Genomic DNA, 25,692 nt, shown 5'->3' on the forward strand with positions numbered 1-25,692 from the left:
TTCACAGCAATCAGGCCACAATTAATGGGCAAATGCCTGGGAGAATCGGTACATCTTGGCCAAAAAGATGCTAGTGTTGGCACCAAGTGAGCTTCCTTCGGGAGAGCGTTCCACAAGTTTGGGACTATCACAGAAAAGGGCCTATGAAACTGACCTGGGTACATTCATATGGGGAGAGGCAGCCCTTGAGGTATTGGGTCCCAAGCCATGTAGGGTTTCATAGGTCAAAACCAGCACCTTGAATTCGGCCCAGAAAAAGAACTGGCGACCAGTGCAGGTGAGCCAGGACCAGACTCAATGTCCAGGACGTCAGGACTGTTGTTCATGTTGTCTAGTCCTGGTCAACAACCTTGAGAGCCAGTGTGGTGTAGTGGCAAGAGTGTTGGACTGGGAGCTGGGAGATCCGGGTTCTAGTCCCCACTCGGCCATGGAAGCTCACTGGGTGACTTTGGGCCAGTCACACACTCTCAGCCCAACCCACCTCACAGGGTTGTTGTTGTGAGGATAAAATGGAGAGGAGGAGGATAATGTAAGCCGCCTTGGGTTCCTTGCAAGAGGAAAAAAGGCGGGGAATAAATGCAATAAATAAATAAAATAATAAATAAATAAATAAATAAATACCTCGCGTATTCTGCACTAGCTGTAGTTTCCAAACCATCTTCAAAGTTAGCCAAACATGCAATGCATTGCATTGCAATAACCTAACCTAGAGGTACCAGAGCGTAAACCGCTAATGCCAGGCTATCCCCATTCAGATAGGTTTGCAACTGGGATACTCATGGAAGCTGGTAGAAACCGCTCTGTGCCATCAATGTTTACTTGATACATCTGTAAGCACTATCCATTGGCAAAGATTTTTCAGATCTGCAGTTGCATGTTTTGTTTTGCATAATTAAGTGGTTTTTGTTGCAACGCCTTCACAGCTTTTCGGCTGGCCAGCTCTAACTGGGGGAGGGCAGACCTCAGTAACCTGAGCAGTTTCTGGCCCATAAGTGGGTCCTGGTACCATTCTGCAGTAGGTAGAAAACCTCCTTTTCCAGCCATTCTGGGATGCAGATATGGTATACAGTGGAAGTGTGGTCACTCTTACCAGAGGCACTTCTGTTCTTTGCAGTCTTGGGGATGCAGATTAGGGCTGAGCTGATAGTGGGAGGTTTTTTCCAAACATTTTCATTACAGTAGAAATGTCATCTCTGCCCCCCACCCCACCCCGCCACCCTTCAGCAATTTTTTTCAGAGAGCAGCAAGGTGATATAATGTGCCACCTATTCTGGAAGTGTTGCCCTGAGCTAGTTTAGTTTGCCCCCTGATTCAGGACAGAAAAAAGGAAGGACTTCTTCACGCAGCACTTAGGCAAACCATGGAATTCGCTACCACAAGTCATAGTAATGGCCACCAATTTAGATGACTTTAAGAGGGAATTAGACAAACTCATGGAGGGTAGGGCTCACTGGCCATGAATCCTGATGGCTCTATGCTACCTCCAGTATCAGAGACAATAAGCCAGTGTGGTGTAGTGGCTATACTGTTGGACTGGGAGTTTGGAGATCCAGGTTCTAGTCCCCACTTGGCCATAGAAGCTCACTGGGTGACTTTGGGCCAGTCATAGACTCTCAGCCCAACCTACCTCACAGGGCTGTTGTTGTGAGGGTAAAATGCAGAGAAGGGGGAGGATTATGTATGCCACCTTGGGTTCCTTGGAGGAAGAAAGGTGGGATATAAATGTAAAAAATAACAACAACAATAATAAATATGCACACCAGTTCCTGGGAAACATGGGCAGGTGGGGGCTGTTACACTCAAGTCCTGCTTGGTTTTCTGTTGAGAGGTGGTTGGCCATTGTGTGAACAGAGCACTAGACTAGAATCATAGAATCATAGAATAGTAGGGTTGGAAGGGGCCTACAAGGCCATCAAGTCCACCCCCCTGCTCAATGCAGGAATCCAAGTCAGAGCATCCCTGACAGATGGCTGTCCAGCCTCGTCTTGAACGTCACCAGTGTGGGAGAGCCCACCACCTCCCCAGGGAATTGGTTCCATTCTCGTATTGCTCTAACAGTCAGGAAGTTTTTCCTGATGTTCAGCCGGAATCTGGCTTCCTGTAACTTGAGCCCATTATTCCATGTCCTGCACTCTGGGATGATCAAGAAGAGATCCTGTCCTTCCTCTCTGTGACAACCTTTCAAGTACTTGAAGAGCGCTATCATATCTCCCCTCAGTCGTCTTCTCGAGGCTAGACATGCCCAGTTCTTTCAGTCTCTCTTTACAGGGCTTTGTTTCCAGTCCCCTAATCATCTTTGTTGCCCTCCTCTGAACCCTCTCCAGTTTGTCTGCATCCTTCTTAAAATGTGGTGCCCAGAACTGGACATAGTACTCCAGATGAGGCCTAACCAGTGCTGAGTAGAGGGGAACTAGTACTTCCCGGCGTTTGGAAGCTATGCTTCTATGAATGCAGCCCAAAATAGCTTTTGCCTTTTTTGCAGCCATATCACATTGTTGGCTCATATGCAGCTTGTGATCTACAACAATTCCAAGATCCTTCTCTCTTGTAGTGTTGTTGAGCCACGTATCCCCCATCTTGTAACAGTGCATTTGGTTTCTTGTTTCTAGGTGCAGAACTTGGCATTTGTCCCTATTAAATGTCATTCTGTTGTTTTCTGCCCAGCGCTCCAGTCTATCCAGATCACTTTGAATTTTGTTTCTGTCTTCCAAAGTATTAGCTATCCCTCCCAATTTTGTGTCATCTGCAAATTTGATCAGCATTCCCTGCACCTCCTCCTCCAAGTCATTAATAAAAATGTGGAAGAGCACTAGGCCCAGGACTGAGCCCTGCAGTACCCCACTCGTTACCTCTCCCCAGTTGAAGAAGGTCCCATTGATAAGCACTCTTTGAGTCCGATTTTGTAGCCAACTGTGGATCCACCGGATTGTTGTTTCATCTAGCCCACTTTGAGCTAGTTTGCTCATCAGGATATCATGGGGCACTTTGTTGAAAGCTTTGCTGAAGTCAAGGTATATTATGTCTACAGCATTCCCACGGCCCACAAGGGAGGTTACTTGATCAAAAAATGAGATCAGATTCATCTGGCAGGACTTGTTCTTGATAAATCCATGTTGGCTTCAAGTAATCACTGCATTGTCTTCAAGGTGCTTACAGATGGATTGCTTTATCATCTGCTCCAGAATTTTCCCAGGGATTGATGTCAGACTTGAGTGGTCTGTAGTTCCCAGGTTCCTCCTTTTTACCCTTTTGAAGATAGGGACAACATTAGCCCTCCTCCAGTCATCTGGCACTTTCCCCATCCTCCATGGTTTCTCAAAGAGAATAGACGGTGGTTCTGAGAGTTCTTCTGCCAGTTCCTTTATTACTCTAGGGTGCAATTCATCTGTCCCTGGAGATTTGAACTCATTCAAAGTAATTAGGTGTTCCTTGCCCATATGCCTATCGATCTCAAGCTGCAATCATGCCCCTTCAGCCTGTACTTCACCTTTGCCAGGGGGGTCATAGACCCTCTTTTGGGAGAAGACTGAGCCAAAGTAGGAATTGAGCACCTCTGCTTTTTCTTTGTCATCTGTTATCATTTTGCCATCCTTATTTAATAGCTGAACCACCATTTCTTTCCTCTGCCTTTTACTATGCATGTAGCTGAAGAAAGCCTTTTTGTTGTTTTTAGCATCCTTCACTAACCTCAGCTCGTTCTCAGCTTTAGCCTTCCTGACACCATCCCTGCAATTCTGTGCTACCTGCCTGTACTCTTCCTTTGTTACTTGGCCTTCTTTCCACTTCCTATATGTGCCCTTTTTTGTTTTCAGGTCATCCCTAAGCTTTTTGTGAAGCCACATTGGCTTCTTCTGTTGTCTTCCACCTTTTCTTCTTGTTGGAATTGTTTGTAATTGTGCCTTGAGAATTTCCTTTTTAAAAGCTCCCACCCATCTTGGACTCCTTTTCTCATTAGCGTCACTTGCCATGGGACCTTACTGATCATTGTTCTGAGTTTATTAAAATCAGCTTTCCTAAAATCCAGGGTACGCGTTTGACTACCCTCGGCTTTTGCTTCCTTCAGAACCAAGAACTCAAGTATAACATGGTCGCTTTCCCCCAGAGTTCCTGTAACTACTACTTTATCCACTAAAATAGGTGGACCCTTAGTCTGATCCAGCATGGCTCTTATGCTCAGTGATGTCATCAGTTCACTGCATGTTTCCTGATTGTCTAGGATTACCTATATGAACAGTCCATTAAGCTTTGCCCCTCAGCTTAAGTTACTCTCAGTGACATAGAATCATAGAATCATAGGGTTGGAAGGGGCCTACAAGACCATCAAGTCCAATCCCCTGCTCAGTGCAGGAAGCCTGATTCCCAGGAGGTCTCCCATTCAAGTACTAACCAGGACATTATCATGTTCACTATGGAAAGAAGGGGGGAAAGAAACTGTAACCAGGAAAAAATTGTGCTGAAGTAGCAGCAGATTAGGAAAACAAATGGCAGCAAACAAGATAGAAACTTGCACATTTAGGGGATGGAGGTGGGTTAAAGAAGTGGTTTTTTGCTCATAATCAAAATGGGCAAACAACTGGTGCACTCCCAGTACATACCTTGGGCCTGGACGGAATACAGCTCAAAGAGAATGATTTCCCATATTCCAGGATTTATTTTTGTAAGGTCATCTCCATTACTTATTGCCTCTTTGTAGTGTTGTAGAATTCCTCCACAGCATCTGTTTCTTGATTCTGCAGAAAGGTGGCTTTTGATTTGGAGTTTAATGAACAGTGTCAGAACAGCCCCTTACCCTTTCTGTAATCGCTTTCACCAACTCAGGCATAATTTTGTTTTTCGGTTCACGTTATGTAGCCTGGTAGGGGCTGTAATAAACTATGAACTTAAACTTAATTAATTAATTAAGTTCAAACTTAATGCAAAATTAAATTCATTTCTCCTCTCTTCACTTCAGCCACAGGAAAGGCTCTGAAATTCAGAGCACGCTTTTTACAGCTCTGATTTAAAACCACATCCCAGAGCTGGAATTGCACTTGTTTATGAATGTCAACTAGTTGTGGTTTTAGATAGCGCTAAGTGTGCAGCAGCTTAATAAATTATGAAAAGAGATGAGTACATTTTTAATTAAAGAATGCCAAGTACAATTACTGCTTTTTGGTCTGACCAGCAAGGGTCAGCAATAATTGATACTGAGAGAGAACTTCCAGTGAGCAGTCAATGACAAATTGCTAGGGTGGTTGCATTTCCCCATTCCTGAGTGAGAGGTTTGGGTTCCACTCTGCTTAGAAACGCCAAGAAAAACCCAGGTTTTATTAGCTATAAGCAGGGCTAACTCAAGAGATCCTAACAGCTGAGGCAGAAAATCCAGCATTCCTTTTCTCCCGCTCGCTATGATAAAAAGCAACAATCTCTCGTCCTACCAGGAGCAGTCTTAATTCCACTCCATTATGTTGCCCATGGCCAACCCTACTGTTTGGCTGGGTCAAATGGCAGATATCAAGCTACCATTGAATGCTAGCAAATTATTGATAATTTGATTTATTTTTGCCCTTTTACCAATGGAGGGGGGGTGTTAATTGAGCACATGCTTTGCAAGCAGAAGATGCTGGGTTCAGTCCCCAGCGTCTCCAGGTAGAGCTTGGAAAGACCTCCCTCTGAAGCCCTGGAGGTGCGATAATACTGAGTTGGATGACCAATGGTCTGACTCCATATAAGGCACCATCCTGTGTGACTTAACCCTTTAAACTGGAGATAGCACGTGCGAAGGTCTGCTAAGGTCTGCAGCATGTGCGAAGGTCTGCTAAGGTCTGCTAAGGTCTGCAGCATGTGCGAAGGTCTGCTAAGGTCTGCAGCATGTGCGAAGGTCTGCTAAGGTCTGCAGCATGTGCGAAGGTCTGCTAAGGTCTGCAGCATGTGCGAAGGTCTGCTAAGGTCTACAGCATGTGCGAAGGTCTGCTAAGGTCTGCAGCATGTGCGAAGGTCTGCTAAGGTCTGCAGCATGTGCGAAGGTCTGCTAAGGTCTGCAGTATGTGCGAAGGTCTGCTAAGGTCTGCAGTATGTGCGAAGGTCTGCTAAGATCTGCAGTATGTGCTAAGGTCTGCTAAGGTCTGCAGTATGTGCTAAGGTCTGCAGTATCTGCTAAGGTCTGCTAAGGTGTGCAGTATGTGCAAAGGTCTGCTAAGGTCTGCAGTATGTGCGAAGGTCTGCTAAGGTCTGCAGTATGTGCGAAGGTCTGCGAAGGTCTGCAGTATGTGCGAAGGTCTGCGAAGGTCTGCAGTATGTGCGAAGGTCTGCGAAGGTCTGCAGTATGTGCGAAGGTCTGCGAAGGTCTGCAGTATGTGCGAAGGTCTGCTAAGGTCTGCAGTATGTGCTAAGGTCTGCAGTATGTGCTAAGGTCGTGTCTGTGTGACTTAATCCTTTAAACTGGAGATAGTATGTGCGAAGGTCGTGTCTGCAGTATGTGCGAAGGTCTGCTAAGGTCTGCAGTATGTGCGAAGGTCTGCTAAGGTCTGCAGTATGTGCGAAGGTCTGCAGTATGTGCGAAGGTCTGCTAAGGTCTGCAGTATGTGCGAAGGTCTGCGAAGGTCTGCAGTATGTGCGAAGGTCTGCTAAGGTCTGCAGTATGTGCGAAGGTCTGCGAAGGTCTGCAGTATGTGCGAAGGTCTGCTAAGGTCTGCAGTATGTGCGAAGGTCTGCGAAGGTCTGCAGTATGTGCGAGGGTCTGCAAAGGTCTGCAGTATGTGCGAAGGTCTGCTAAGGTCTGCAGTATGTGCGAAGGTCTGCTAAGGTCTGCAGTATGTGCGAAGGTCTGCTAAGGTCTGCAGTATGTGCGAAGGTCTGCTAAGGTCTGCAGCATGTGCTAAGGTCTGCAGTATGTGCTAAGGTCTGCAGTATGTGCTAAGGTCGTATCTGTGTGACTTAATCCTTTAAACTGGAGATAGTATGTGCGAAGGTCGTGTCTGCAGTATGTGCGAAGGTCTGCTAAGGTCTGCAGTATGTGCGAAGGTCTGCTAAGGTCTGCAGTATGTGCAAAGGTCTGCTAAGGTCTGCAGTATGTGCTAAGGTCTGCAGTATGTGCTAAGGTCTGCAGTATGTGCGAAGGTCTGCTAAGGTCTGCAGTATGTGCGAAGGTCTGCTAAGGTCTGCAGTATGTGCTAAGGAGATAGTATGTGCTAAGGTCGTGTCTGTGTGACTTAATCCTTTAAACTGGAGATAGTATGTGCGAAGGTCGTGTCTGCAGTATGTGCGAAGGTCTGCTAAGGTCTGCAGGATGTGCGAAGGTCTGCTAAGGTCTGCAGTATGTGCTAAGGAGATAGTATGTGCTAAGGTCCTGTCTGTGTGACTTAATCCTTTAAACTGGAGATAGTATGTGCGAAGGTCGTGTCTGCAGTATGTGCTAAGGTCTGCTAAGGTCTGCAGTATGTGCTAAGGAGATAGTATGTGCTAAGGTCGTGTCTGTGTGACTTAATCCTTTAAACTGGAGATAGTATGTGCGAAGGTCGTGTCTGCAGTATGTGCGAAGGTCTGCTAAGGTCTGCAGTATGTGCTAAGGTCTGCTAAGGTCTGCAGTATGTGCTAAGGAGATAGTATGTGCTAAGGTCGTGTCTGTGTGACTTAATCCTTTAAACTGGAGATAGTATGTGCGAAGGTCGTGTCTGCAGTATGTGCGAAGGTCTGCAGTATGTGCGAAGGTCTGCTAAGGTCTGCAGTATGTGCTAAGGAGATAGTATGTGCTAAGGTCGTGTCTGTGTGACTTAATCCTTTAAACTGGAGATAGTATGTGCGAAGGTCGTGTCTGCAGTATGTGCGAAGGTCTGCTAAGGTCTGCAGTATGTGCTAAGGTCTGCTAAGGTCTGCAGTATGTGCTAAGGTCTGCTAAGGTCTGCAGTATGTGCTAAGGAGATAGTATGTGCTAAGGTCGTGTCTGTGTGACTAATCCTTTAAACTGGAGATAGTATGTGCGAAGGTCGTGTCTGCAGTATGTGCGAAGGTCTGCTAAGGTCTGCAGTATGTGCGAAGGTCTGCTAAGGTCTGCAGTATGTGCGAAGGTCTGCTAAGGTCTGCAGTATGTGCTAAGGAGATAGTATGTGCTAAGGTCGTGTCTGTGTGACTTAATCCTTTAAACTGGAGATAGTATGTGCGAAGGTCGTGTCTGCAGTATGTGCGAAGGTCTGCTAAGGTCTGCAGTATGTGCGAAGGTCTGCTAAGGTCTGCAGTATGTGCTAAGGAGATAGTATGTGCTAAGGTCGTGTCTGTGTGACTTAATCCTTTAAACTGGAGATAGTATGGGCGAAGGTCGTGTCTGCAGTATGTGCAAAGGTCTGCTAAGGTCTGCAGGATGTGCGAAGGTCTGCTAAGGTCTGCAGTATGTGCGAAGGTCTGCTAAGGTCTGCAGTATGTGCTAAGGAGATAGTATGTGCTAAGGTCGTGTCTGTGTGACTTAATCCTTTAAACTGGAGATAGTATGTGCGAAGGTCGTGTCTGCAGTATGTGCTAAGGTCTGCTAAGGTCTGCAGTATGTGCTAAGGAGATAGTATGTGCTAAGGTCGTGTCTGTGTGACTTAATCCTTTAAACTGGAGATAGTATGTGCGAAGGTCGTGTCTGCAGTATGTGCGAAGGTCTGCTAAGGTCTGCAGTATGTGCTAAGGTCTACTAAGGTCTGCAGTATGTGCTAAGGTCTGCTAAGGTCTGCAGTATGTGCTAAGGAGATAGTATGTGCTAAGGTCGTGTCTGTGTGACTTAATCCTTTAAACTGGAGATAGTATGTGCGAAGGTCGTGTCTGCAGTATGTGCTAAGGTCTGCAGTATGTGCTAAGGAGATAGTATGTGCTAAGGTCGTGTCTGTGTGACTTAATCCTTTAAACTGGAGATAGTATGTGCGAAGGTCGTGTCTGCAGTATGTGCGAAGGTCTGCTAAGGTCTGCAGTATGTGCTAAGGTCTGCTAAGGTCTGCAGTATGTGCTAAGGTCTGCTAAGGTCTGCAGTATGTGCTAAGGAGATAGTATGTGCGAAGGTCGTGTCTGTGTGACTTAATCCTTTAAACTGGAGATAGTATGTGCGAAGGTCGTGTCTGCAGTATGTGCTAAGGTTTGCTAAGGTCTGCAGTATGTGCTAAGGTCTGCTAAGGTCTGCAGTATGTGCTAAGGTCTGCTAAGGTCTGCAGTATGTACTAAGGTCTGCCAAGGTCTGCAGTATGTGCTAAGGAGATAGTATGTGCTAAGGTCGTGTCTGTGTGACTTAATCCTTTAAACTGGAGATAGTATGTGCGAAGGTCGTGTCTGCAGTATGTGCGAAGGTCTGCTAAGGTCTGCAGTATGTGCGAAGGTCTGCTAAGGTCTGCAGTATGTGCGAAGGTCTGCTAAGGTCTGCAGTATGTGCTAAGGTCTGCAGTATGTGCGAAGGTCTGCTAAGGTCTGCAGTATGTGCGAAGGTCTGCTAAGGTCTGCAGTATGTGCGAAGGTCTGCTAAGGTCTGCAGTATGTGCGAAGGTCTGCTAAGGTCTGCAGTCTGTGCTAAGGTCTGCTAAGGTCTGCAGTATGTGCGAAGGTCTGCTAAGGTCTGCAGTATGTGCTAAGGTCTGCTAAGGTCTGCAGTATGTGCTAAGGAGATAGTATGTGCGAAGGTCGTGTCTGTGTGACTTAACCCTTTAAACTGGAGATAGTATGTGCGAAGGTCGTGTCTGCAGTATGTGCTAAGGAGATAGTATGTGCGAAGGTCGTGTCTGCAGTATGTGCGAAGGTCTGCTAAGGTCTGCAGTATGTGCTAAGGTCTGCTAAGGTCTGCAGTATGTGCTAAGGTCTGCTAAGGACTGCAGTATGTGCTAAGGTCTGCTAAGGTCTGCAGTATTTGCTAAGGTCTGCTAACGTCTGCAGTATGTGCTAAGGAGATAGTATGTGCTAAGGTCGTGTCTGTGTGAGTTAATCCTTTAAACTGGAGATAGTATGTGCGAAGGTCGTGTCTGCAGTATGTGCGAAGGTCTGCTAAGGTCTGCAGTATGTGCTAAGGTCTGCTAAGGTCTGCAGTATGTGCTAAGGAGATAGTATGTGCGAAGGTCGTGTCTGTGTGACTTAATCCTTTAAACTGGAGATAGTATGTGCGAAGGTCGTGTCTGCAGTATGTGCTAAGGAGATAGTATGTGCGAAGGTCGTCTCTGCAGTATGTGCGAAGGTCTGCTAAGGTCTGCAGTATGTGCGAAGGTCTGCTAAGGTCTGCAGTATGTGCTAAGGTCTGCTAAGGTCTGCAGTATGTGCTAAGGAGATAGTATGTGCGAAGGTCGTGTCTGTGTGACTTAACCCTTTAAACTGGAGATAGTATGTGCGAAGGTCGTGTCTGCAGTATGTGCTAAGGAGATAGTATGTGCGAAGGTCGTGTCTGCAGTATGTGCGAAGGTCTGCTAAGGTCTGCAGTATGTGCTAAGGTCTGCTAAGGTCTGCAGTATGTGCTAAGGTCTGCTAAGGTCTGCAGTATGTGCTAAGGAGATAGTATGTGCGAAGGTCGTGTCTGTGTGACTTAACCCTTTAAACTGGAGATAGTATGTGCGAAGGTCATGTCTGCAGTATGTGCTAAGGAGATAGTATGTGCGAAGGTCGTGTCTGCAGTATGTGCGAAGGTCTGCTAAGGTCTGCAGTATGTGCTAAGGTCTGCTAAGGTCTGCAGTATGTGCTAAGGAGATAGTATGTGCGAAGGTCGTGTCTGTGTGACTTAACCCTTTAAACTGGAGATAGTATGTGCGAAGGTCGTGTCTGCAGTATGTGCTAAGGAGATAGTATGTGCGAAGGTCATGTCTGCAGTATGTGCGAAGGTCTGCTAAGGTCTGCAGTATGTGCTAAGGTCTGCTAAGGTCTGCAGTATGTGCGAAGGTCTGCTAAGGTCTGCAGTATGTGCTAAGGTCTGCTAAGGTCTGCAGTATGTGCTAAGGAGATAGTATGTGCGAAGGTCGTGTCTGTGTGACTTAATCCTTTAAACTGGAGATAGTATGTGCGAAGGTCGTGTCTGCAGTATGTGCTTAGGTCTGCAGTATGTGCGAAGGTCTGCTAAGGTCTGCAGTATGTGCTAAGGTCTGCTAAGGTCTGCAGTATGTGCTAAGGTCTGCTAAGGTCTGCAGTATGTGCGAAGGTCTGCTAAGGTCTGCAGTATGTGCTAAGGAGATAGTATGTGCTAAGGTCCTGTCTGTGTGACTTAATCCTTTAAACTGGAGATAGTATGTGCGAAGGTCGTGTCTGCAGTATGTGCTAAGGTCTGCAGTATGTGCTAAGGTCTGCTAAGGTCTGCAGTATGTGCTAAGGTCTGCTAAGGTCTGCAGTATGTGCTAAGGAGATAGTATGTGCGAAGGTCGTGTCTGCAGTATGTGCTAAGGTCTGCAGTATGTGCTAAGGTCTGCTAAGGTCTGCAGTATGTGCTAAGGAGATAGTATGTGCTAAGGAGATAGTATGTGCGAAGGTCGTGTCTGCAGTATGTGCTAAGGTCTGCAGTATGTGCTAAGGTCTGCTAAGGTCTGCAGTATGTGCTAAGGAGATAGTATGTGCTAAGGTCGTGTCTGTGTGACTTAATCCTTTAAACTGGAGATAGTATGTGCGAAGGTCGTGTCTGCAAAAGGTCTCAGGTTCAATCCCTGGCATTGTCAGGTAAGGCGGGGGGAGGGGGACCCTATCTGAAGCCCTGGAGAGCCATTTGCTGCTGCTCAGTGTAGATAATGCCCTGATTCAGGGTAAGGTAGCTTCTTATATTCCTGTTTTCTGACTCCAGCACCAGGACTTTTCTGTTACCATCTTCCATGGCTATAACTTGCAAAAGGCTTTCTGGGTGCTTTTCATCTGAATTCAATATGTATTGCACATCCTTTTCTTAATCTTTGTGGGGGCTTCTCTTTCATAACTCACATGTGTCTTTTTTTTTTTTTTTTAGAAAATCTGTGTTTTTCTGAAGCTGACGTTTTATTTAATTTTTTCAAGCATTGTTATGTGATTTCTGCAGGCGTTTTCACTTGTTCTGCTTGGGCAGTTTTTAAAAATTGCCTATTATTTTAGAGATCCACCAATCAAAGCACAAGCTGCAGAGTGAATTTAAAATGGTAGGAGCCTGTACAGTCATTTTGATTGGGAATTCTGCATGGATGGCAGCAATGTCTTCTGCTCTCCTGAGTATGAAAGATACCACTTTAAATTATTTCTCCTTCCCCCACTTTGGTCTCATATTCATATGTTTTACAGCTATTCCATTACTAAGAACTCACTGTAAAAAGAATTTATGGACCAAGTTGTCTCAATTAAAGAAACAAATTTGAAATTTGGCTTTTTTCCCATGTTAAGTAACAGTGCCATTAGCTATTTAAGTGTCAACCTTAAGAATTTCCACGTAAATCATAATTTAGAAACCAGACAAAGCTCAGCATTACTCTTATTTTTATTTCAGTTTTACATTAAGCTGGTCTGTTTGTATCCATCATGGTGCCCATCTGATGTCTTGACTGCTTGTAAGCTCCCTAGGTAATGATGCATGGAGCTGAGTTCCCACAGAGGTAGGTAGGTAGGTGGTGGTGGTGGTGGTGGTGGTGTTAAAATATCCTGTTGTCTGTTTTTCTTCTTCTCATAGAGAGCTGCCTCATCCCCCTCAGAACCTTCTGGCAACCTTGAACTCTTCCGTCAGCCGCAGTGTGATCCTGTCCTGGGTGCGTCCCTTTGACGGAAACAGTCCTGTTCTTTACTACATTGTCGAGCTGTCTGAAAACAGTAAGTGTGGCAAAACTAATTTTCACCCATTTATGTCCTTCAGCTATTAAGACTTTATTTCAAGTTGTTGTTGTGCCCCATTATTAGGCTGGTGTCCTGCATATCTGTTCCTTCTCTTGAAAATGTAGGTATATTTTTTTTTAAAGAATAATTATTTCCCCTAGTGAATAATACCGTGTTCTAATAGACTTGGAGAGTCTAACTGGGGGCTTCCCTTAGTCACATCCACTTTTCAGGCTGCCGCACATGGCATTATATTTGACTTACTATGCCAGGGTTGATTGCCCTGATGTTCACTGCTCAAGAGTGTGATTATGTAGGGCACACTCCTGAAGTTTTGCTTTTATCTGTTGACAGGAAAATCACTACTACAACATATAATGGCATTTTACTATCAGGGCTCCCTTAGCACCAGAGCCCAAGTAAATGTTCTAAGCACTGACCCATCTGCCTTTCTTCACTGTCCATGCATGCTCCATCAAAAGCCCTTTCTTTCCCTTCCTCTAAAATTCAGTGGCACACTGTCTCACAGGTCCATGTAAGGTGTCACCTTGGGTTAGTGCTTGCAACTTGGAGATACTCCATTTACCTTTACATCTGCTGCTCTCAACCAAGAGATGAGGTGAGCATGGCTTCTCCTGCTAATTCCCCCTACTATGGTGCTTTCATCTGTCCTCTTCCCCAACATCTTCATGGAACATCTGGAGTCCTGCTACCAGCAGCAGGCAGGGGAGGGGATGAACAAAAGAATTGGGGTGATGGCGGAATAGACTGGAGAAGCAGCAAATACTTCATCCCCTGATTCAGTAGCAGATTGACAGATAAAAGGGGAATCTTTAAGTTCCAAGGAGGCAGCCTTTGTTCATACCTTTGAGCCTTTCCCCCTTCTGCCCATTTGATCCCTTTTTACTCTCCCTCCCTCTCTCTCTTACACATACACACGTTTCAATGGAGGTTTTCCTCCTTCAGATCTGCAGAGTTTCATAGCAAATGGAGAAGCATGCATTTACTTAAATGTTAAATTTGGCAAAGCTACATACTTCCTAGTTTTTATGTTGGGTCTGCTGCAGGCAGGGCCCATAACCTTTTATAGTCATAGGCCCTGCCATGTACTTAAGTCACCTTGTTGTTTCTCTGGCCGTTCTCAGTAGGCACACTCCAGAATATAAATGCAACTACAATATTCAGTGGCTAGAAAGGTGGGCTTGTCCATGCAGTTTTGAGTGGCCTTCAGATATAATCCAGAATATCAAGCTTTGCAGGAGTCTGTCCTGGAAATAGGGATGACACTGTCAGCTGGAAAATACTGTAATTCACCTCTAAAAATCCGTAAGAAGCTCAGCAGAGATCTGATAACATGCTACAGAAGTTGCTTCAATATTCCTGGAGAGTACGAGGGGATTTTCTGAATTCTCACATGCTGTCAGACAAATCCGATGATTTTAGCTGATGGCATTGTAATCTACCACAGGCAAGGTCTCAGTGCATATCAGATACATGTACTTCACTAAGCTTTGTATCTGTAAGAACACAAACAAAAAGGAGACACAGCCCAGGAAGTGAGAGCTGGAGTTGGAGTGCCTTTCATTTAGTTAGAATACCCTAATAATTTGGGGGTGCCCTTTTGGATGAATCAAAAGGGTGCCAGCCTCTGACCTGAAGTCTGGCTTCTGCTTCTGGATTGCCTGTTTGGTGGCCTCAGGCAAACTGTTATATCTTGATTTGGGTTCAGCACATGTAAAATAAGGAATGATTGTCAGTGTCATACATCATAGGGTTACTGTAAGGCTCAGTGAAGTGAAGACTTTAAAACACTTTGCACAACACATACGACATAAATGGTAAATAGCAAATTATACATAGAAAATGATGGGTTGAAGATGCTGTCTGTGCATCAAGTCCATACAGTGGAGGCATCGAGGCTCCATTCAGACATCCCATTCAGATCCTCCATACTTTGGGATGGATGGACAACAGTATGGGCCACCATGTGGTGACGTAGCTTCCAGGCTTCATAAATGTCATCCTGGGAGATGTTTTAGAATTGCCATCCTAAAACAGGAGATCATAGGAAGCTGCCTTATACTGAGTCAGACCATGGGTCCATCTAGCCCGGTATTGTCAACACTGACTGGCAGTAGCTCTCCAGGGGTTGAGGCAGGATTCTTTGCTAGCCCTAACTGGATATTCCGGGATCAAATCTGGGACCTTTTGCATGCAAAGCAAAAGCTGTAGGACTCAGCAACAGACCCTCCCTGACTCAGTCCAGACTCGGTGGCAGTGTCTGACCAACAGGGCTTATCCCATTCCCAACAGTCATTTCAAAGCCTGTTTCGCTACTTCTGCATTTTAGCCTTTGCAGGAGAACACAGCTATAATCGGTGATTCCCATGGGACAGATGAAGCCTACCTAGGATATGAGGAAAGAGGGTACAAATAATTTTGCAAAATGACCACCATTCACAGAGAGTCATTCTATACAGTAGGCAGAATGAGTTGGTAGAATTCTGTATGGTGCCACTTCATGGGCATGTTGTATTTTTGTGTGCTCCCCTATGTCAAACAACATCAGCAACACCTCCCTGTGCTAACGTTTTGGCCCTGATGTGCTAGTTTACTGCACACAGGGATTCTTAACATTCAGAAGCATTCAAAAATACAAGTCCCCACCCAAATTCTGCAGTAGAACAATCCAGAATTCCACCATCTCAATCTCATTCTGCACAATATATGGAATGACTCTTAGTTGTTGGAGTCCAAGTCCATTTTAATACCATTAATCAGAGGAAGTAGAAAAATTAAGCACTGTGTTTTGTGGGTATATATGCAAAGGGTAGATCATGGTCTTATATGGTTTGCCATTTGCATTCCTAATATACAAGCCTGAGGTTCCTAGCTGCCATCTTGCATTTTCCTCAATGCATTTAAATATTATTTCTTGCTATGAAAAGTGCATATGACTGGAGGAATATGGGAGCACTTCCTTTCTTTGTGTCTTCAGTCATCATATTTGAAGACATACCAGCGGCACAAGAAAAATATGTAGGGACAACTGAAAAGTGTGTGTGTTTGTGTAAAAGAAGAAAATCTTTGGAAACATGCAATTCAAGCGTGGGATTAGTGCTTTCATTTTAAGCATGCTGTTATGGATTTCCTGTCCCCTGTGCTATACACTAGGGTAGATGTCATGTCAGGCTTTACTTGCCAGCACTCTTGCATGGAGCTCTACTTGATATTACACACAATCGGCATTGCTTTTCTCTCCTACATGCAAACCATGGAATTCGCTACCACAAGTCATAGTAATGGCCACCAATTTAGATGACTTTAAGAGGGAATTAGACAAACTCATGGAGGGTAGGGCTCACTGGCCATGAATCCTGATGGCTCTATGCTACCTCCAGTATCAGAGGCAATAAGCCAGTGTGGTGTAGTGGCTAGACTGTTGGACTGGGAGTTTGGAGATCCAGGTTCTAGTCCCCACTTGGCCATAGAAGCTCACTGGGTGACTTTGGGCCAGTCATAGACTCTCAGCCCAACCTACCTCACAGGGCTGTTGTTGTGAGGGTAAAATGCAGAGGAGGGGGAGGATTATGTATGCCACCTTGGGTTCCTTGGAGGAAGAAAGGTGGGATATAAATGTAAAAAATAACAACAACAACAATAATAAATATGCATTTGTGCTATACACTAGGGTAGATGTCATGTCAGGCTTTACTTGCCAGCACTCTTGCATGGAGCTCTACTTGATATTACACACAATCGGCATTGCTTTTCTCTCCTACATGCAATGCCCCCATTCTTTCTATAGATGTTTGCTTTCGTTGTCTCTCCTTGTGGGTTACTGTTGTTTTTCCTGGCACAAGGTGCCTTGTTCTGTATTTAAACTCTCACCAGTCTTTAACATATGTTTTCCACAAGCTTGTTTGCTTGCATTTGTAGCTTTTTAACTGTTAGCTGCGGCACAATATGTGTTAGGCATCCTAATCCATGCTTGCTATTATGCAGATAAAAGCTTCTTGTAACCTACGTGTGATTTTTCTGTTGCCAAGGGTGTATTCGCAGACATGATGCTGTGGAGTTTTAATACTGTTTGGGTTTTTCATCAGGAACGAGTTTGATTTTATAATATATCTGTTGCCAAGCAGTGTCTTGTATTTGTTCATTGTTTCCCCCCTTGGATTGCTAAGGACTGAATGGCTTCCTAATAACTTTAGCATACATTGCAGATTCTGTGCAATCTGAGAAATTCTGTACAGTCTGAGAAAGAATTCATAATATAGGCACATGTTGCTGAAGAACAGTTGAAGAAGGTACACTTTAGCAAGTCTAAATTAAGGAGACAAATTATATGCTGCATAGATGACAGGCCGATCACTTGGTCTCATGTAGGTTTAAATGCCTTTCCTTCACTATAATTTCATTAAGAAAAAGGAACACATAATATGAGGTGCAGCAGTGAGAAAGCAATGATGCAGAACACACATATGCAAAAACCCCAGTTATCAAAAGGGCAGAAATCAGATTTTTGTTGTTGTTTCACTTGTCAATATTCAGTATGGGTATAATCTGGTGGAAATTTATCTTATAGAAGCTTAGTTTAAACAATATGAGATGCACAGGGGTACCTGCTTTGTAGGTTCCCTGAGAACCCTATAGGAGTATCCATGTTCCCCTAGCTAAGAATAGAGAGAAATGGAAGAAGTAATGAAAATTAAGCAAAGAGCCCATGGTTCACTGTAGTTTTGGTTATATGTATCACAATAAAGGTTTCTGTAAGAGCACCTGCCTCCCTGGAGGCCCGCCTCCAAATGTTTCCTTCCATCTCCATCTTAGTCATAATCAGTATTTATATACCACATTTTCCACAGATATTTTGTGCTCAAAGCAGTTCACAGAAAAGACCATTTAAGTACAATAACCATTGCAAATAAAAATACACTACAATATAACTTTGACATTTCAACAATTACAATTCATTTAAAACATTATCAAAAGTTCACCATGTCCAATTCCAGTAATATCGACATTATACCCACACATTAAACAAATCATGCAACAGTTCATATTAAGAGATGCAACAATAAGATAGCTCAGTTACATAAAACTAGCAGTGAAAGAGGACGAGATAAAACTAACAACACTGAATTACCCTTAACAACAGCCTCTAACCAAGCAGACTGTATCATTATATGCAAACACAGCCAAGATGTCCCCCTAGAATCATCACTTTTGTCCCGATAAGACACCCACTTGCACACACTAGGATCCCAACTCTAGCCCCAAAAGAAAAGGCATAATAATTACAAGGCACATCAAAGAACAGCCCAACCTACTGTAACAGAAAGAGAATCTCCTCTCACCAGAGTGCCATATCCTGAGCCAAGAATGTCCACCCTCATCCTTACAGTAACTCCCCTCCTGGTTGTTTCTAGGCAGCAGAGAAAAGGTGTCTCCCCTGGCAGATGTCCGCATTAAAGTCTGCAGTGTTAAAGGAATACAGCAGCCTTCACACCCCAAAGATAGTCCCATCTTTAGCGGCCCACAAACTTTTATAACTAGAGCCCCAAACCCCTGGACTCCCCGTACAATTCCATGAATGAGGCAGAGTAATTGAGGCACAATAAAAGCCTCATTTGGAAGCCTCCAGAGTGTGTTTCTTTTTTGTCTCTCTCTTGTCTCTCTCTCTCTCTCATCTTAGGGATCGTGCTGTCCTTTGTATTCCAAAACCTAGAGAGATGTATTCCATTAGCAGTGCTGCCCGTAAATGACTTTATCAAAGTAGCAAGAAATTCTTGCCATAGGTTGTATCCAGTGGGTTGTATCCAATATTAGTCCAACTGAAGTCCTATTAATTTCAATGGGTCTACTCAAAGTAGGACTAACATTGGATAAACCCACAAATGCTGTATCCTGAGTGTTTTCTTCTCCCTTCAACATCATTCAGAACAACCTTGTCATACTAGGAAATCATTTTGTGGCATTTTTTACTCTTTTGCAGTTACCATTGATAGTTGATCTGTTCTTGCATCCTTAAAGGTGACCGTACATTTTGGCTGCCAACCCCCAACTTTTGCTTAGACTTCTCCAGCAGCAGGAAAGACTAAGGATGGACAAACACACCCAATTTCCCCTGCTCAGGCTTGATCCAAAAATTAGCTGATTTTCTTTTTTTTTTAAATCCTAGAGAAATCAGCTAATTTCTTGAGCCAATTTGTGGGGCTTGGGGAATGAAGCCCCAGCACCACCTGACCTCTCCAAAGCACCCTCCTCATTTACTCAATTTTAAAATCATTACAGCATGATGGTGGCAGCATTAAGGAGAGAGTGGGGAGGAAGGAGAATTTTCTCTCCCCTTTCCCCTCCTTCTCTGTTGTCTTGGCATGCTGCAGAACATGTCAGGTTTTCAGAGCAATGCCTCTTGGGAGGTGAAGCCATGTCAAGGGACATTGCAAAATCCTCCTTCTTCCTCACTATCTCTTTGGTGGTGGTGCCACTGCACCATATCTATTTTTAAAAGAGTAAAAGGGAGGCTGGGAATGGGATTTTGAGGGTGGAGTCCCTTCTCCAACCTGGATATTGATCTGAGCAGGAGAAGGGGTTGGCCTTTCAGGGTGGTCTTAAAAGCCTGTCTGTCCTTTGGGACAACTTCCAAGCACCCAGAGAATTCAAATCGGAGCCAGGCTCAGACGAGCACTCATGACACTCCTAGAAGAGGCAGCAAGAGGCAGAAACAAAGATGGCACATGGGAGCAGAGCATGGAAGAGTCCTGGTGGTCACACCCTGATCAAATGGACCTCAGTCGGCTACCTTGTCTACATCTCAAATCTTGAGGTGACCCACAAATGTGCCCCAGCATGGTAGATGGCAAATATTTGTTTCTAGGGACTTGAACATCATATCAAATTGTATCCATCCATAGCAGGGCATTATATTTTTGAAAAATGACAACTGAAAATTGAAGTTATTTGAGACAGTGTCAGTTGCAGCCAAAGAGAGAACAAGCACAGCCTGAGAATGTATTCTAGGGAAGCCTATGCAAAATGAAAGATTAGTACTGTCTGTTCAGTATAATGGAGGCTTATTTAATAGCTTGACCCAGTGCATCTGTTGTCACTGCCGCGGAGCTTCTCCAGGCTTTCTGGGCCAGGCATGTGACAGTAATCCCCAAAGGAAGGGAAAATGGGTGTTGACATTTTTATGGAATGTTTCCTATTCTGGAAGCAGGGTAGAAAAGGGCAAAAAAAATGATCTAGCATATGGAAGTCTCTTGTCCTTTTTATGCTGTGGAACAAGCGGCTTTGCTATTCAGCCTTTTTGGTATATGCTTAAGGGAGGAGCAGCCTTTGAAAAGGTTTAGTTTGATTGTCAAGAGAAGGTTTGCTATTTAAATTTTAAAGGTACTCTGCGAACTTGCTCAGTCCTTGGCTCCATGAGAAAGCAAATCTTCCCCCTCAAACCACTTTTTTTCTGTGCAAAGCAGAGTGCCCAGGAGATGAATAGGGTTCGTTTATATTAGTTTTCAGTTTAATCTCTCTTCCTGCCAGATCTTTTATCTTCTACCAGGAGAAGGAGAAAAGAATAAATAAAGTATTCTACAGATGCAGCGTATAAACAGAGCACAACCCTAAGCTGCTGGAGAGATTAATAGGCTCCGTTGTTGAATCAAACTGTTCACTAGATCGAACGGCTTGGGTTAAGCACTCTCGAGTGGTGTTTACGCTTGCGGTAAACAAATGAAACAGAATTGCTCTAGGAAACAAACTGGTGACAATTAGCTCATTTATGGACATTCAGCATTCTAGTTAGTGTCTGCTCTTCCATTTTCTTGATTAAACTCCTTCAGACTGCTTATTAATTCAGGCTGGCCTTTGTTTCTGCTTCCCATTCATTTTTGTCATATACTTTGGACACCGGCACAACAAATGTTCTTTTGAATCATAAGAGGACATCTGTAGAAAGCAAATGAAAAGTGGTGCAAGAAGCCATCTATGCTTTATACACTGAGATGGAGAAATGACTGTCTTTGCTGTATTCTATTTGTCTATCACATAGCATTGGGTCTCCTTCAGTTCTTACAGTCAGTAACTTTCCCACACCTTGGTGCTCAACATTTTTACTTGGAAATCAAGCTCTCCTCTGTTGCTTTCATTGAAAACTATGTGTTCTGAGGATTGCAATACATCACATTTTAACAATCATTATAATACTTGCCATTTACATAGCTCTTTAGAGAGTTACAAGCAGTTCACATCACATATAATATTACAGTGACTACATTTTGTGCTGATAAATGTTTGTTCTTGCTAATGTGTGTGCTCATGTTTCTTACTCCAGTGATCTCCAATTTGGTTCTCACATGCATGTCCATCATTGGTCAACTGCAAATAACATCAGCTGATGGCATGCATGTATGAACTGGCCATCTCCAAGAAAACACCACACAGATAGGACTTTCATTTCAGCTTGCATGATACTTTTCAGTGGAATCTGTTCCTTCATTTAGCTCCTAGTCATCAAGTATACAACAATCAAGTACAATAGTGATGTATGTGCATGTGTGAATGAACCCCAATATTTGGCACTATGGCCACAAGAACAGAAGAAGATGTGTGCCCTGTAGAAACCAAGGAACCCTCAGCAGATGGGATGTTGCAAGACCAAGGAGGGAAAGGGAAAAACAAGCTTCACAGAACCGAGTTACCTGTATAGAACATTTCTCGTATGTGGGGACAACTGAAAATTATGCATACAACCTGACAGTGGCATCAGTTTGGGTGGGCTCAGACATTACCAAGGCAAAGGCTTTGATCTGCAGGCATGTACAACTATTTGTGTTGATTGTGTTGTTTATCTTCCAGTACTTTTCCAGGAGTGTTTAGAAAGCAGCTATTTGGTTTAGTAGTGTGATTTACTAGGGAAACCCCCCCTCAATCCAATGAATCCAGATGGATTTGGTGTGCACACATCATTGAATCTCAGCTATCACAGATAAGGTGAGATCTTTTGTCAGGCCAGCTTTTTTGTTGATGGCTTTCTGCAAGTTTTCAGGCTTCAATGAACTCCTTTACAAGCAATAGCCTCTGCTAATATTCCTCATTCTTAGTATCCCAGAAATCAGCCTTCTCCACACAAAACCTGTTATAATAAAATATATTTTGAGTAACTAAAATATGCAGTCTCCATAGCTCAGCTAGCAGTGTCCCCCAGAAGACGTTAACTTGCTTTTTTGCTAGTCAATAACACACTGAATCAGTGATTATATGTTGATGTGAAGTTCCCCCAGATCGTTGGACGTTTTGTGTAGTTTCTTTTCATTATCACACACCATTATGAGTTCATCATAGTGACCACAAAGGGACAGCAATACAAGACCTAGTTAGATGCCTGGATGTGACTGAGCTCTGTTTAGACAGCATCTTTGTCATCTGGGAATGGAACATAAAATGAGCTGTTATCTCCCCCCACCCCTTCAAACAAATGCTGTTTTACATTTTAAAAATGTATTTATTTATTATTATTTAATTTATTAATCGCCCATCTGGCTGGTCACCCAGCCACTCTGGGCGATGTACAACATACAATAAAACAATAAAATTCTACAATAAAAACATTTTCTAAAATACCCTAACCCATTTTAAAAATCAGTTAGGTTCTGGAGCTCTAGAAAATATTGCCACACTCTGACCCTTTTTGTGAAGACTGTTGCTTTCAAGGGGCATGAAATGTCTCATGAAAACCCCCTACTGCTGAGAATCTTGGCCTTTTTCACACCAGTTCACAACCTTGTTCCTTTGAACTGCTGCTGCTATGGTGTCATTCCCACCCTCCCTGCAACTTACTTGGAGCTTACTTCTCCTTTGCGATGTGATTTCAACCAGTGGGGGAGCATGTGGTGAATATGATGACATCTCAACAATACTACACAGCTAATCAGTTTTGACTATGCAGTGAAATCACTGAAAGTTAATTTGGAATCAGGATAGCATTGCTTCCTGGACAGGTCTCATTGTGATCCAGTCAGGAAGGTGAGGGTGAAGGAAGCCTACTTTAGTCAATGTCTCCTGAATAGGTAAACCATTCTTGTTCCTTTTACAGCAATCCATGAAAGTGGAGGGCACCTTCTGACCTCAAGAAAATAAATAACTCCCCAACCCTCCATATTTGCTCCCTCTTAATCTATTAATAACAAACACCATCCTGGATGGAAAGGAGACAGCATATTCTATTTCCAATATATTTCTTGTTTCCACCCCTCTGCAAATTTGCAGGGAGTAAAGAAACTCAGTGTTTGAAACACACAGACTGACAGTGGGATAGCTTACAGAACTGCCACCAATGCTATCTTACTTTGGAGAATTCACCTTCAGAAATGTTCAGGCCAAATAACTTTCTAAATGCAAGTAAAACACATACACACTTCCAGGCATACAGATACTCCAGCAAAATCTTTCTCAAGGCTTGTGGCGATGAGCCAAATTGGCTCAGAAAGTCACTGTTCCATACCTGCGCGAAAGTTGGGGGAGGAAGATATTCCAGAGTAGCTGTGAATTTCATTATAGTCCTTCAGCCAGAGCTACTGGGTGTGGTGCTGTAAATGGACTGCCAAACAGATGGGATGAGAAATACACAGCCCATCTGTCTTTATCATGCTCATTTCCTCCTTTATTAAAATGTTAATGAATAAAGGTTTTATTTATTATGCAGTGACATGTGCAACATCCCTTTTCAGTAGAGAAATGTTCAATCTGCTTAACCATGTGGACTGACAGGGGAAGCTTCTTCTTCTACCACAGAGAAACTTACCTTGGAAGTTCCTCTTGCAGGAGTTAAAAGAACTGTTGCCAGGTCAAAACGATTTTCACATTTGGCAGGAATTTTAAAAGACTGTTTAAAAAGTGGGCAGGAAATAATATATACTATAGAGGGTATTTTAATCTCTTGGTATAAATCGGTCTCTCTGTGTGCGTGCGTGTGTATATAGTATTTTTTACTAGCCTTTAACCATATTCCCATGAGTAAAAGCATTTCTTTCAAGGAACGAATAAAACAAATGCAGTTGCAGCTGGAGATGAGAGCTAAATGAGATGAGAGTTATGCCAAAGACTATAAGGAAGAAGTGGATTTTGAACTGAGATACAAAGGAAAAGAGAAAGATGTGGCATCAAGTGGGTATCCTGGGAATGAAATTACAATTTTAAGTAACAATTCTAGGAGTGAGATTATGGCAAAAGATAACAAAATCAACTAGTGGAACTGGATGCCTTCCACAAAGAAGATTATACTGACAGCTTTTCATACTAGGTTTTGAAAATGCAAGTTCCCTTCATGACATGCATCCATCTAGAAAGCAAAATAAGTGTTGCTTGGTTGTGCAATCATCTCTGTTTGCTGTGAGTACCATTCTGCTTTTGGCTCAAAGCGATCAGGACTGTGTCATGCACAGGGCTAAAGGATGAATGATTCAGCTTTGGTCTTCCGGAAATTTAGGATAGGGAGTCATTAATAGAACAGTATCTTCATCTGCATCAAACAATTCCCAGGATTATTTTGGGGAAATAGTTAGATTTAAATTGCATAAACCACTTTGTGTTTATAATATAAATATATCCCCCCCCCCCCGAAAAAGACTGTGAACTTCTGAACTGCTTTCAAAATTTTGCTGTATGTGTAGGTTAACGCAGAGATAAACACACGAATTCTGGTTCCTATATTACATTTTCAAATTCCTCTGTGAATAGGCATGACTTGAAAAAGGGCACTCGTATCATTAAGAGGTAATGTCAGAAAACATCCCTAAGAAGATTAAAGTTCTTCAACTTAGAAAAGGACAGCTAAGAAAGGACGTGATAGAGGTATATGAAATAATTACAAGGGATTACAAGGTGGATTTTAATTGGACTTTAGTCTGTCCTTCTATGCAAAGGTGTTTGTTGCTAACGATGCCATTGATGTAAACATAGCTGTCCAAGTGAAAAAGAGAAGACAGTTTATCCAAAGAATAAATTATATCTATGTTGTTGAAGTCAAGAGAATCCCTTACCTTCATTAAATATCTTCAGAGTATCCCCATTATTGAGCTACTTCCATATTTATTTTAATCAGCTAAGCATTTGATTAATAGGCTGAAAGCAAGACTATTAATTGACTAACAGCCCAATCCTAAAAACATTTACTTGCAAGCAAGGGCCATTGATTCGAAATGAGTTTGCTTCCTCTCAGTAAATGTGTTTAGCATTGGGGTGTAACAGCTCTGTCTTCATAGTAATTAAACCAGAACCAATGAGGCTAAATTGGTGTGCCAAGTGCCCTGGCTTAATGGATTTATGGAGTGAGTTGTAAGAAACCTTTGGTCTGTTGATCATCCTCATTTGTAAATCATGAATAGGAAGTTTTTCTTTGAATATTTTTATGCTTTCCTCTGTGGGACTTGGTGCTACACAACATGATGGGTGATGTTGAAAGATAAGACTAAACAAATCAACAGACGATGGAAATGCCAGTAGCAACTGGATACAGGAAGATCCCCTTCATGGATCACTGCCTTGTTGTGGCAAAGGGGCTTGTGTAACTCAGTGAAGCCATAAGCTATGCCGTGCAGGGCCAGCCAAGATGGACAGGTCATGGTGGACAGTCCTGATAAAATGTGGTCCACTGGAGAAGGAAATGGCAACCCACTCCAGTATTCTTGCCAAGAAAACCCCATGGAATGTATCACAAGGCTAAAAGAGATGACGCCGGAAGATGAGCCCCTCAGGTCGGAAGGTGTCCAATATCCTACTGGGGAAGAGCAGAGGGTATTTCCAAGTAGCGCCAAAATGAGTGAAGCGGCTGGGCCAAAGCCGAAAGGACACTCAGCTGTGGATATGTCTGGTGGTGAAAAGAAAATCCGATGCTGTAAAGAACAATATTGTTTAGGAACCTGGAATGTCAGATCAATGAATCAAGGTAAGCTGGAGGTGGTC

The 25,692-nt window shown here is 43.5% G+C and overlaps 1 protein-coding gene across 3 annotated transcripts in view; it reads left to right on the forward strand.

Annotated features, from left to right (window-relative positions):
- The window catches only part of SDK1 (sidekick cell adhesion molecule 1), an 851,863-nt gene that overhangs the window by 578,426 nt on the left and 247,745 nt on the right, over positions 1-25,692 (forward strand). For all 3 annotated transcript variants that reach the window (XM_084818282.1, XM_084818285.1, XM_084818283.1), the window contains exon 14: positions 12,590-12,726. In XM_084818282.1, coding sequence (XP_084674408.1) covers positions 12,590-12,726 — 137 coding nt within the window. The remainder of the gene's footprint in view (positions 1-12,589; positions 12,727-25,692) is intronic.

Source organism: Heloderma suspectum, chromosome 12 (assembly GCF_057233095.1).
Source record: "Heloderma suspectum isolate Gila_16-S chromosome 12, 16-S_ref, whole genome shotgun sequence".
Lineage (NCBI taxonomy): Eukaryota > Metazoa > Chordata > Lepidosauria > Squamata > Helodermatidae > Heloderma > Heloderma suspectum.